The 14,602-nt window shown below is 37.5% G+C and overlaps 1 protein-coding gene across 1 annotated transcript in view; it reads left to right on the forward strand.

The window, feature by feature from the left end:
• LOC150108637 (protein YIPF1) overlaps window positions 1-14,602 on the forward strand; it is a 69,676-nt gene that overhangs the window by 24,644 nt on the left and 30,430 nt on the right. The window contains exon 6 of the mRNA XM_090416096.1: window positions 5,366-5,520. Within this exon, the coding sequence (XP_090272222.1) occupies window positions 5,366-5,520 (155 nt within the window). The remainder of the gene's footprint in view (window positions 1-5,365; window positions 5,521-14,602) is intronic.

The raw sequence follows: 14,602 nt of genomic DNA on the forward strand, positions 1-14,602 counted from the left end.
GTCAAAACACCAGATTGTTACATACTGGCACTAAACATAGGAAAACAGGCATTTTTAATGTGCACACTTGTCCAAGAGTAGACTGTGGCATAGGCCATCAGCTAGTAATAGCCAAAGCAAGACTCTTCAAAACCTCCCGAGGCAGTCCCATCCCATCCCATTACACTAGGTGTCAGAGCAGTCATTGGAGGGTTTACAGAAGAAACATCCAAAAAAGTTGAATGCTCTTTTTTTTGGAGACTGGAATACATCTGAAATGCTTTGGAAGGGAGTCAAAGACAAGATGCATCCTGTCTTTGACTAAATCTAGACCCAATTAGTAAACCAAGAAACCTATTGATTTCAGACTTAATATAGAGTCGGATCTGAAGGAGGAAGATAGAGAAAAACAAGGAGACAGACTGAAGAATGAAAAAGATTATATAGAGAAGTCAGGAAACACATCATGTAGGACAAGGACTGCTAATGATTACAATACTCTATTTGGATTAGCTCATGAAGTTATGCACAAGTTCAAATTGAATGTTATCAAGGACATGAATGGAACATTACTAATGTGAGAACAGATCAAAAACATATGGAAAGACTGTGAGGAGAATACAGAGGAATCTTGAGTGGAACCACCTCCATTTAAACATAAAGTTGAAAAATAGTTAAGGGACTAAAGCAGTCAAGTCCCAACTTCAGATATAATGTTTATTGAGTTAAGGTCATATCTATGAAAAAACACAGAACACGTGTCTTTTTCATAGATTAATCATAAGGATATGGGAGACAGGAATATGTCCTAGAGACTAGAAGTATTCATACTGCAGAAAAAAAACGAGATATCAAGGGCTGCAAGAACTATTAGTTTAATCTCTCATGCAAGTAAGATTCTACCAAAGATTATTCTAAATAGTATTGAGGCTAAAAATCACAACTCAGTTTGTCTTCTTTCATTTATTGTTCATAATAAGGGTGAATTTATATAAATTATCCATGAACAAGGCCAAGATACCCAAAAATAGGCAGGTTTCCAAAAAGTGAAGAGTATCACAGATCAGATCCATTGCCTTAAGCAAATTGAGAGGTATAGAGAATTTAAACTCCCTTTAATTTATTTCTTCATTGACTACTCAAAAGCTTTTGATTGAGAGGTCATGAAGGTGATGGCTTTCCTCAGTTATCAGGTTGTTAGTTAACTTATACATTAAGCAAAAAGTGATGGTAAAAAAAAAGTGTTGGATTAACTGATTAGTTAGATAGGCAAGGATGCCTTTTCCCTCACCTTTCAGTATTTATGATTATGACATCATGATGATCATGATACTAGCCAGAAAAAAAGTTGTGCCCAAGGTATACTTTTACATAATGTTAGAGGCAATGTTTTTTTTTGTTTTTTTTAAACTAAATGTTATGTTAACAAAACAAAGTAATACATTAAACTAGAACACTTTTTTATGAATGTTAGTCAAGTGAGTTTTAATTTTTTGTCCTACTAGTTTCACTGATTTTTGCTATCGGCGTCTTCAGGGATACAATTGGTAAGCGATATGAAGGTAACAGACTAGGTTTTAACTGACAGTTCTAATTCATTGAATTAGAACTGTCAGTTAAAACAGACTAGGTTACCTAGTAACAGACTAGGTAACCTAGTCTGTTACCTTCATATCGCTTCATATCTGTTACCTTCATATGAAGGTTACAGACTAGGTTTTAACTGACAGTTCTAATTCATTGAATTAGAACTGTCAGTTAAAACAGACTAGGTTACCTAGTAACAGACTAGGTAACCTAGTCTGTTACCTTCATATCGCTTTCTAATTGTATCCCTGAAGATGCTGATAGCAAAAATCGGTGAAACTAGTAGGACGAAAAATTAAAACTCACTTGACTAACATTCATAAAAAAGTGTTATAGTTTATTATACAAGTAGTCAAGAAAAGAAAATCACAAAGTAATACATTCCTTAATTCTTACAGTGCATTGCATGTAATTATACTGAAATAGGCTTTCCTTTAAGGTAGGTTTAAAGTGTACACCACACCACAGCTCATCACAACTCAGTTTGTCTTCTTTCTTTTATTGTTCATGATAAGGGTGAATTTATATAAATTATCCATGAACAATAATTTAACATGGAAGACAATAAAATTTACAAAAACAAGAAAGTAAGTAGCACTCAATGTGGAGCCAGACTGACTTTTCACAATGCACCTAATCAGATGATCCGGTCTTTGATTTGGCTTTGCAAGATAATTGTATTTTTTAAATAACAGTATTAAAAAGAATCTGCATTTGTAAAATTTTCAAGCATTTAATTGCACTAAGCTAATTCTTGTTGTGAGCTGTGAAAATCAGCTTAGGATAATAATTGTGCACCTACTTAAGGGATAAAGATTTTCGAAGAATAAGATATATAGATGTACTGCAGTATTTAATTTGATTGTGCCAAATTTAATTTTAGTATTTATTATTACTGATTTATTTTGTTGAGGAAAATGTAAAAAAAAGTACAATTTTTTTTTTTAAAAAAAAGAATAGACCGTGTTGATGGTAGTGGTGTCATGTAGTTGAAAGATTAAGTAAGGAAGATGGTGAGTTATAGTGGAGTAGTGTTCCCTCCCACAATGAGTCACAATGTCACATAATAATTACATGCATCTTGTGTAATTATTTTGGTTAATATTGAACTAAGTGAATGCATTGATTTGATTAAAAATTTATCTATTGGAAATGATAACTGCAATTTAATTTAAATGCATGTGATATGAAAAACTTACATATTTTCTGTTTCAAGTAAAGTGTCATAACTATAACATGTAATGATGGCTCATTACATGGCTGAAACGAAAACCGGAAGTGTGTCATATAGTATACTGATCATGCATAGAGTGAAAAGAACCCTATAATATTGCTGTAAGCGAAATAAGATTTTTGAAACTTGAAAGCAGATATTTATGAAGTCTTTCATATAGAAAGAAAAATGCTTCAAAGTTATCAATTATTATGTTACAACAATAATGACAGAACAGCTATTGGGGGGGGGGGGGGAGAGAGAGAGATGGCAGGTTGAGTTTCTAATTACTCAAAAAAAAAAGTCTTTCATATAGAAAGAAAAATAAAGTTCTGAACCTTAAAGGAAATAAAAGGAGAGGAGAAAGTGAAAATGATTGACTTACATTATGACTTTTAAAGAAGACCAAGAACAAAAATTGTAACTGTTTTGGCAATTTTAACATTTAGTTCAATATTCTTTAAAAGAGAACAAATGTATTGTTTGAATTAATGATTTCATATCCAGAAGTTTTATTTTCAACTCTCTGGAAATAAACAATGATCAAATAACTTGACAGTGAATGAGATTTTTTTTTGTGTGTGTAAATTATGTGAAAAAAAAATATATATTTTGAATGTATTTAGAATGAGGCAAAATTCACTTGCCACTTGTCTCTGTTTCCTTGTCTATGACAAGTGGGTTTCTGGAGACCTGAGTGAGGATATTAATGAAAAATAAACTAAAAGAGTTAGTTATTCAGAAGTTCTGCCACACTAAAAAAAATGCTTTTATTTCTTTTAAGGTTACACAGTAGTCAGCATTCATAGTGAAGAATTTATGAAAACAAAAACATGCACGTTGGAGCAATTACTTATAATTAAGAAAATAACACTTGATGTTTCGACCTCTGTATTGAGGTCCATCATCAGGAAAACATACGTATGCACAGGACACAAGCTACATGTCAGAGTTAATCAAATTATAAATAATTTAGATTGAAATTTTGTAGGAAGAGAAAAGAAAACTTTTCATCATAATACTTTTATGATTTGTAATATAGGACACGTGGATGCACACACACATGAGAGAGAGAGATCTAACAAACTTTGGCACTGCCAAACTAATGTGAATGATGCTTAGCAGGCACCAAGTTATACCCAACTAACTTTATGTAGTAGTATTATATTATTATTATTATTATTATCCAGGCCTCCATGGAGTCAAAAGACTCATTGTGGGAGGTCATTTTTAGGAAACACAAAGTTTATCATACCACTCTTTGAACCCATTGACCGTTCCCGCTCCAACCACTCTCTCGGGCAATGCATTCCAAGGTTCACCCACCCTCCACGCAAAGTTACCCTCACCACCTTTGCAATATGCTCCCTGAATTTCAGTTTTCTATAAATCATCACCCCCAGATCTCTTGTCTCCCCTACCTCGATCAGTACAGCTCCTCCAATCGAGTATGCATCTTCCCATCGATGGATCCCAAACCTCAAGACTTTACATTTTGTTGCATTGAACTGACATCCTTCATTCATTTGCCCATCTGTCTAGTTTATTCAAATCCTCTTGCAGGGCTGCCACATCTGCACTATTACTGATAACCCTTCACAGCTTCACATCATCCGCAAACAACTGAATTTCCCCTTGCAATCCATTGACAATATCATTGATATAAAGGTTGAAAAACACAGGTCCCAGTACTGATTCCTGTGGAACCCCCCACTTGTAACCTTCTGCTTCCTTGATATTGCCCCATCATACACAACTCTCTGATACTATCAGTCAGCCAATCCTGAATCCATTTGACTAACCTGACAATTAAACCCATGTGCTGCAACTTAATATCTTCAACTGAAATATCTTCCAGTAATATTTTTTAAAATGTTTTTAGACAAAGAGAATTTCATGAATCCTTGGTGAGGAATAGCATAAAATGGAGTATTATTATTATTCCTGATACCTCCAAGGAGTCCGAAGACTCATCGTGGGAGGACATCTTCAACTGTCTCTACCCCTTACCTCTACTACGAATCAACGCCATCTACCGCCCACCTCCAACACCACCACAACTAGTAATTTTTGTCTGTAAATTGCGTGTGTTCTGAAGGGCCGATTTGTATGTATGCGGGGTGAAAAACCCGAGTTTCTGGGAGAAAAAACCCTGCTACCTCCGTATGAGATCGGCTAACTCACCATCGATTGAAATCGACCAGATAAAGATTCCTCCCGTATTAGTAAGCAAAACTAATATTTTGAATGTTAGTTGCACTTTTGCCATTTTAAATAGAATTTATTGTTTTTAAATAAAGTAGTTATGACCATTACATGTTTTCAGAACAAATTATAACTTGTGATTGTATCAACAATAAGTAGTGATACATTCTATTCCACTTAGTACCGATGAGTCTTTATGCTTATATCAGAGGCTATATTAAACAGTTCAATATGGCAATGCAGTGACATAGCCCCACTCTTGTGAAGTTCTTGTTGTGAATAATATACACATACTGAATTCATTCCAGGTATTTTTTGATCACATCATATACTAATTATTTTTATTTAAAAATGTTAATTTGCACTTTTTATATTTTTCAGTATCATTTTCTGCAACAGCTATATATTCTTATGCATTCCTGATTCCATTAGGGCTGTGGGCCATTTTGTGGTATCGAAGGAGTACTGCACGATATTCACTATTAGAAATGTTGTGTGTATATGGCTATTCACTTTTTATATACGTACCAATTTCAGTAAGTATTAATTGAAACTCTTATTTTAAATTGGCTAGTATCAGTAATGATATTAATATTAAAGAAACAGGAATGATTCTCTGAATATTTTAGACATACTTTAAAATTGTATTTTTTGTTTTTTTCTAAGAGACATTTAAGATTAGACTCAACAACATTAAATTTAAGAATGTCAAACTAGGTAGAAAGAACCCATTATTCATTTTAAACAGGTTTCACCATTATGTCTGAAAGTACAGCTATTATTCAGTCTGTTCAGTTCAGATTGCTTCATTATTGTTATTATACAAGTATTTCCATTGAATTGGATGACTCATCACAGGAGACCTATTATTCCTACAATACTTATCATTCCTCTACTTAACCCAGTGCTGGTGAGGTGGGAAAATGTAACAAAAGTGGTAAAGTGGGGTCCCACAGACCCACCCAAATAATGTAGTGTATTTTAGAATAGAAATCCATATCTTTTTAATCAATATTAGTGGATTCTTCCTCATAGTCTTGTTCTGTATCAGACTCATGGTTACTGACTGATTCTAAATCAATTTCACTATCATTATCTCTGCTAAATGGCTCCTTGTCTGTCAAAGCATCATCTATAAGTTGATGTAACCTCTGTTCTTCCTGCTCGTAACTCATCTTGTAAAAAAAAAGATATTATTCTCAAAATACCCTCTAATATTTACGAAAACGTATTTGCTTATAGTCGGTATGTAAAAATATAGAAGACACAGCAGTAACGATAATATTTTAGTAGAATATAGATGAAAACAACTTACGTTTCGGAAGTAAATATAGTCACACTTTTGGTAAGGTTGGGTCTGGTGGACCCCAGCACACTTTACACCTCTGCACACTAAACTTGCTTGCGTGCATCAGCCTGTCGACTATGGCGTCGAGTAGCAGGTTATAAGAGGGGGAAGCTATACTGAGGCATGACTCACTGCCACACGTTGTTAAAAAGTTATAGTCAATTTAAAATCTTTGGGATCTGTGACACCACACCTTACTAATGCCAGCTTAGTAAGGTGGGGTTACTCATTCACTGACAAAGTACTCACAACCACCTCTCCTTCCATTTGCCACCATCCAAGCAAAAAAAACCATCATCATCATCATCAAATTCCTGCCATGTACCCTCAAGGGGTGTACAGGATATGATAGTATACGTGTGTAGAGGCTTAAGTGCTGTGAGGACATCATGTTGGAGGCTTAATGGATATTTTTACAACACTTAAAAGAATTAAAATAGACTTTAATGCTTCCTATATTTCGTCCTAGTCACTAGGACATCTACGGGGATTACAAAAAAATTAATGTAACATATGCACAAATAACAAACAATACTAAGCCCAACCACGTGGGTGACACTAAAGTCCTATCTAGGTAGAGTGCCCTCTAAGGGCAGTAGTAGGTGGCCTGGAATGTAAGGTGGGAACTCTGGTGATGAGTGTTTCCCAAATCTTCGGAAGCTTAATGCACCCATATTTATTGAGATTTGGTTGGTTTTTGAGAGCTGCTGCTGCTTCTAAGAAAAGTCTCTCTTTCTTGAATTTGCTGTGGTGGAGCATGGTGGTTTTCTTCCATGATACTCTGTGGGTGGTGTCCAAAACATGGTCAGCCAAGCCTGAATGGCCATAGTTGTGTTTGAAGATGTAAGACTTGTGTTCCTCTAGACGGATGGATGCTGATCTGCCTGTCTGTCCAAAGTACGCCAGCTTACAGGAACAGGGTACTTTGTAAACTCCAGGCAGAGAGAGAGGAGGGAGCTGATCTTTCGTAGAACGGATAAGGGTAGCCAGTTTGCGGTGGGGCTTGTATGCTGTGTGTAGGTTGTACTGTTTTAGTATCTTGGCTATTTTTTTGGACGTGCCACGGATGTAGGGTATGGTGATGGCATTTTTAAAATCTTGTTGACGAGAAGGACGGGGAATGGGGGAGGAGTTGATTATTTTTTTGATACTGTGATCGCTGTAGCCATTGGAGAGGAAAGTGCTGTGTATGTGGTTAAGCTCAGTAGTGAGGGCGGTTCCACTGGAACAAAGATTGTGGGCTCTCTTGGTAAGAGTTTTAATAATGCCATATTGTTGAGAGGGGTGGTGGTGGGAGAGTTTGTGAATGTATCTGCCTGTGTGTGTGGGTTTTCTGTATACGGTGAAGGTAAGTGTATCATTAGGCAGGCGTGTGACTAAGGTGTCTAGGAAGGGTAAACAATTGTTCTTTTCCTTTTCCATAGTGAACTGGATTCTTGGATGTAGACTATTGAGATGACTGAGGAAGGAGTCTAACGTGTCTGGGCCATGAGGCCAAATAGAGAACACATCATCTACATATCTTAGCCAGATAGAAGGTTTGAGTGGGGCTGAGTCTATGGTTCGTTTTTCGAAATCTTCCATATAGAAATTGGCAAGGGGGGGTGAGAGAGGGGGAACCCATGGCAGTTCCTTCTATCTGCTTGTAGATTTTGTTGTTCCAAGAGAAATATCCAGAGTTAATGGCAAAGGAAAAGAGATCTAAGATGTCAGAGGGAAAAACCTTTTCTAAGAGAGATAAGGTGTCAATTAGGGGAATATTGGTAAACAAAGAGGAGATATCAAAGCTTACCAATATGTCTGTTTTCTTCAAGGTTAAATTTTCTGTGAGGGCTTTAAAGTGGGTCGAGTTTTTTATATAGGAAGGGGACCTTCCGGTGAGGGGGATCAGAGAGTTGGCCAGCTGTTTAGATAGTCTATAGCAAGGTGCATTGGTAGCATCTACTATAGGCCTGAGTGGGGAGTTGGGTTTGTGGATTTTTGGTAAACCGTATATTCGGGGGGGACGGGAGCGGAAAGGTTTAAGTTTTTTCGTGACATCTGGGGGCCAGGAAGATACTTTTTTGAGTAAAATTTTAAGTTTCTTAACTTGTGTTTTTGTGGGGTCGTGTTCTAGCGGGATGTAGGTAGCGCGATCGCGGAGGATGATGTTCATTTTACGCTTATATTCGCTGGTATTAAGAACCACTGTGGCATTACCCTTATCCGCTCTGGTGACGACGATACTTTTTTCTTTACGTAGTTTCCGGAGAGCCGTGCGTTGGGCATATGATAAATTACTTTTTGGCGGAGAAGAATGCGCGAGGATGTTGGCTACGTCAAGCCTGATGTTGTTAGCTATCTCCGACGGTAAGCGACCGATTCCACGTTCGATGTTCACCATTACGTCAAGCACCAGCACTTCCTTCGGAGCAACAGCAAAATTATGGCCGAGGGAAAGGGCGCTGACGGCATCGTCGTTGAGCCTTTTGGAAGAGAGGTTTATTACTGTCTGGAGAGGTTGAATTTGTGGTTGTGGTTTGTTTTTCACAAGGTTGCTAAATTTCTTGATATGTTTATTTTTTATTTTTTGGAATTCTCTCTGTGCGGAAGTTTCCGAAATGCCAGAAAGAATCGACCAAAGTTCAGGGTTAAGAACGGTGGAGAGCTCTGAATGTAAGGAGCCAATGGCGGCGTTCGTCACTGCGAGGGTAGCACGTGTAGAGGCGATTTGCTCGCGGAGTAATGCCTGGCTGGCACGGTTATATATACGAAGTGCTTTTTTAGAATGGAAATTGATCTTCATTTTAACGCAGTTTGGTATCACTCTTGTGTCCCGACATCGTTTTAAAAAGGCCAGCCTGTTTAGTTGCCTAGATAGTCGTAGTTTTGACTTACCGTATTGCTTGGATTTGCGTGCTAGTTCTTCTCCATGGATGATTAGAATACGTGTGTAGAGGCTTAAGTGCTGTGAGGACATCATGTTGGAGGCTTAATGGATATTTTTACAACACTTAAAAGAATTAAAATAGACTTTAATGCTTCCTATATTTTGTCCTAGTCACTAGGACATCTATGGGGATTACAAAAAAATTAATGTAACATATGCACAAATAACAAACAATACTAAGCCCAACCACGTGGGTGACACTAAAGTCCTATCTAGGTAGAGCGCCCTCTAAGGGCAGTAGTAGGTGGCCTGGAATGTAAGGTGGGAACTCTGGTGATGAGTGTTTCCCAAATCTTCGGAAGCTTAATGCACCCATTTTTATTGAGATTTGGTTGGTTTTTGAGAGCTGCTGCTGCTTCTAAGAAAAGTCTCTCTTTCTTGAATTTGCTGTGGTGGAGCATGGTCAGCCAAGCCTGAATGGCCATAGTTGTGTTTGAAGATGTAAGACTTGTGTTCCTCTAGACGGATGGATGCTGATCTGCCTGTCTGTCCAAAGTACGCCAGCTTACAGGAACAGGGTACTTTGTAAACTCCAGGCAGAGAGAGAGGAGGGAGCTGATCTTTCGTAGAACGGATAAGGGTAGCCAGTTTGCGGTGGGGCTTGTATGCTGTGTGTAGATTGTATTGTTTTAGTATCTTGGCTATTTTTTCAGATGTGCCACGGATGTAGGGTATGGTGATGGCATTTTTAAAATCTTGTTGACGAGAAGGAAGGGGAATGGGGGAGGAGTTGATTATTTTTTTGATACTGTGATCGCTGTAGCCATTGGAGAGGAAAGTGCTGTGTATGTGGTTAAGCTCATTAGTGAGGGCGGTTCCACTGGAACAAAGATTGTGGGCTCTCTTGGTAAGAGTTTTAATAATGCCATATTGTTGAGAGAGGTGGTGGTGGGAGAGTTTGTGAATGTATCTGCCTGTGTGTGTGGGTTTTCTGTATATGGTGAAGGTAAGTGTATCATTAGGCAGGCGTGTGACTAAGGTGTCTAGGAAGGGTAAACAATTGTTCTTTTCCTTTTCCATAGTGAACTGGATTCTTGGATGTAGACTATTGAGATGACTGAGGAAGGAGTCTAATGTGTCTGGGCCATGAGGCCAAATAGAGAACACATCATCTACGTATCTTAGCCAGATAGAAGGTTTGAGTGGGGCTGAGTCTATGGCTTGTTTTTCGAAATCTTCCATATTAACATTAACATCTCCAATTTTGATATCATGTTTAATACCACTTTCCTTCATAATGTGATCCATATAGATAATGAATAACAGAGGGGATAATGTACATCCTTGTCTCACACCAGATTTAACATTAAACCATCTTCCTGTACTTCCTTCAATTTTAACTGCTGACTTACAACTCAAATAAAGACTAAGTATTGCTTGATATAATGCCCCATTGACACCATATAACTGAAGCGTATTGAATAGCTTCTCTCTTGGCACCTTGTCATATGCCTTTTCCAGATCGACAAAACTTAAATACAGATCTTTGTTATATTCCCATGCTTTCTCGACTATTTGTCGTAAAGTGAAGATCTGATCCTGACAGCCCCTATTTGGTCTGAATCCAGCCTGTTCTTCACCAAGCTTTTCTTCCACAATTCCTCTCAACCGTTTCTCAAGTATACTTGCATAGATCTTGCCAGGAACACTCAGTAGGGAAATACCTCTGTAATTCTCACATGCAGTTTTATTTCCCTTTTTATATATGGGTACTATGAGAGCTTTACTCCAATCATCGGGAATTTGTCTCTCTGTCCAGGCTTTCTGAACTATGCAGTGCAGCCACTGTACGACTCTTATACCACCATACTTCAGCATTTCTGGTCGAATATCATCTACTCCTGCTGCCTTTCCACATTTCAAGCCTTTGATGGCTTTTTCTACTTCTAGTATGGATATGTATTCCTGACTGCATGCCTGTTGAGTGTTTTTTACCACTGTACTGTCATCACTGCTTGTTTCATTTAGCAGTTTTTCAAAGTAATTACTCCATACTTCAAGGATATCTTTTTCTCCCGTTTTCATGTCACCTTTATCATCTCTAATTCCTTTTACAGCACTCTTTCCTCCATTCTTAAGCTTCTTCAACAACCTCCAGAATATTTTGCCACCTTTTTTGATATTTATTTTCTATATTCTTGCCAAATTCCTCCCATGACTTTTGTTTAGCTAGTTTTACACAGTGTTTAGCATTCTTGCATTTGTCTCTATATTCTCTAAGAGCACAAGCTGACTTAATTGACAGGAACTTTTGGTATGCTTTCTTCTTTTCCTTCACTGCCTCTTTAACTTCCTGTGTCCACCAGGGAATTCTGATTTTTTTATCCTTGCACACAACCTCACCACATGCCTCTCTGGCAGAATCAATCAATGTTTTCTTCAGAGTTTGCCACTGAATCTCCAAGGTTTGATTCCTGTTCTCAAACTCTTTCATTTTTTCTTCAATAATCTTTGTGTATTTTAGCCTACAGTTCACATCTGAGAGCTGCTCAACTTTTATTCACTTTAAAACTTTCTTACATGTTATTCTTTTCAATATGAAATTCAATTTTATCCTGCTCAAGACTAAATAGCGATCACTTCCAATTTCAAATCCTCTGTACACTCTGGTGTCCTGCACCAGGGAGAAAACATCACTATCAACAATAACATAGTCAATGAGACTTTTCTTATTCCTAGCCTCTTCTCTCCATGTGAATTTGTGCACATTTTTATGTTGGAACATGGTGTTAGTAATAACCAGTCCATGTCCTGAGCAGAAATCCAACAGATATTTGCCATTATTATTAGCTTTGCTCTTTTCTCCAAATTTTCCCAAAATATTTTTGTATGTCTCACAATCATTTCCTACTCTGCTATTTAGATCCCCAACAAGGACCAACTTTTCATTTTTCATTGTGTCAGTTGCTTTTTCTAAAGCCTCAAAAAATTTCCTCCACTTCTACCTTAGTAGAACCTTCTGTGGGACCATAGGCACAAATAAGTCTCATTGTCCAGTTCTCCATTCTCATATTTGCCCACATTACTCTACTTGAGACTGACTGCCATTCAAGAAGATTAGCCTCGTATTTTGTGTTGAATACTATGGCTACTCCTTCTTTTCCTTGATTGTCATTGCCTGAATATAACATTTTGTATTTATTGCTCAGCAAAAAAACCTAGTCCTTAAAACTTGCTAACCACTCTCTTACATAATTTTCATGGGTGACCCCCTTATTCTCTCCCTTCCTACCATGTGCTGAAAAAAAGTCTTCAGCATTAATCCTGTAAAACTCCTTTGCTAACTTATATTAATCTATCATGACTCCTCTTTTTTGCCTGTCAGTTTTTGAAACCTGCTGACCTTTACTCTATTTTCATAGGGAGCTTTCCATAGACCTGCCACAGTCTTTGTCACTCACCTCTGGATCCCCCTCCATCATCCCCCAACAGAATTCAGGTGACCAGATCTTCACACATTAGTCTGGATATGGTTATTAAAGCTTTATAAAGGGGAAATAATAACTTCTCTATCTCTACTTGTTAGCATGTTCTTCAGCAGTCATGTAATCTAATGTGCTGTTTTGTTGGTTACCTTTTACAATATGCCCTCTGAACTTCAATTCTCTGTCCTCATCAGTTTCCTGCAGTTCAGTTCTATCAATATATTACACAGCTTGTGATCTCCTCTTCCCAAAGTGCATCACCTTCCACTTGGCCGCATTAAACTGATAGTCAATACTTCTAGTCTAAGTCTTCCTACAGGATTTCTGCATCACCTTCATTTACCATTGCTCTTCCCAATTTAGCATTGTCAGCAAACAACTGAATATTTCTTGCCAAATCATTTCCTATATCATTGATATACAAATTAAACAACAGAGTACCAAGTATACTGAGCTCTGTGGTACACCACTGGTTACTTACCTTCTCCTGGACTCAACTCATAATCACCTGTTTTGTAATTCCACATATTTCCCTTACATATTTGTAATTCCCTTCTTAACAGAAAATTCTGCATATTTGGCAGTCTTCCAGGTCAAGACTACATGATCTGTTTCCCCAAGTAGATGCAGCAAAGCTAGATTGGTTACTATAGAATTCTTTGATGCTGTGGTCAGATCCAGTACTCTTGAACCTTGTCTCCTCTTCTTTACTTGCTATCTCAGGTAATTATTTCTCTGCAGCTGTATAAATTCTATTTCCTTCCCTGCCTGTGACCATTCCTCCTCCCAATCTATGTCCCCATGGTTGAAATTCCCCATAATAATTACTTAACCTGCACTCATCTTGCTAATTTACCACTGCATGCCATCTACATTCACCCTTATACCCCCCCTGGTTTATAGTAGCAACTAGTTGTATATTTTGTCCGTTGGCCTCTATCTCACACCGGATGCCTTCTGTATCCCTGTCCTTCTGATGTACTTCAGCTCTTTTTGGCTTCAAGTCTTCTGTTATCATTAGCACCCCCTCCATCCTGTTCCTTCTATTCTCTCTCTCTCTCTGAAGATATCTATATCTTTTGCATTCTATTCCTATGACTATATCATCCTCAGTCAACTAAGTCTCACTAATGCTTGTAACTTTTGTCCAAGTACACTTTAGTCCACTAAAGTTGGGAGCTACATTCAGCATGATGTGATCACTCTCTACTTACTGATCTCTAAGTTGCCTGGACCCACATTCACCTGCTTCCCTCCACAAACATTCTAGTTTCTCTGACTCTCACTGAACAATATCATTTCCTTTGGGATCAACACTCCTTGATCCCACATCCATTCAAATGCAAACTTTTTACCTTATATAAATCTTTCCTTCCATCATACTCACTCCACACATCCACAAACTGCACACAATTCCTCCTACACAATCTGTGCACTGAGTCATTCACAGTTATAGCTGTTTGCCTTTGCTTGACTCACAACTTTTACTTTCTCACTCTTCTTTTTCACACGTACTAGCAACTCTTTCATATCTTCTCACGGTATCATTTTCTTTTTATATCATAATAGAAGGAAAGAAATTATTACAAGCAAATGGTTAGCTGATTATTACTACACTGCATTTAATTGCAACCATACCTATACAAAGGAAGTCTATATGAAATTTTGAGAGTTTACAACTGGAAGGCTTGACAGCCCCAGTTAAGTGATATTTTGAACTGAATTACATACATAAAATATTTATACAGCATTTCAGGTTAACTGAATTTTTAGTCTTCCATGCTTGCTTTAGTACAGTGATATTCACTCTCATGGTTTTTGTGTTCTCTGCCAGGTTGGCAGAAAAAAGACCAAGATATAGGTGGATTGATACAGTAAAAAGTGCCTTAGATGATAGAAATATAAGATCTGATAAT

Source organism: Typopeltis vanoorti, chromosome 3 (assembly GCF_054136105.1).
Source record: "Typopeltis vanoorti isolate ZY-2024b chromosome 3, IOZ_Tvanoo_1.0, whole genome shotgun sequence".
Taxonomy (NCBI): Eukaryota; Metazoa; Arthropoda; class Arachnida; order Uropygi; family Thelyphonidae; genus Typopeltis; species Typopeltis vanoorti.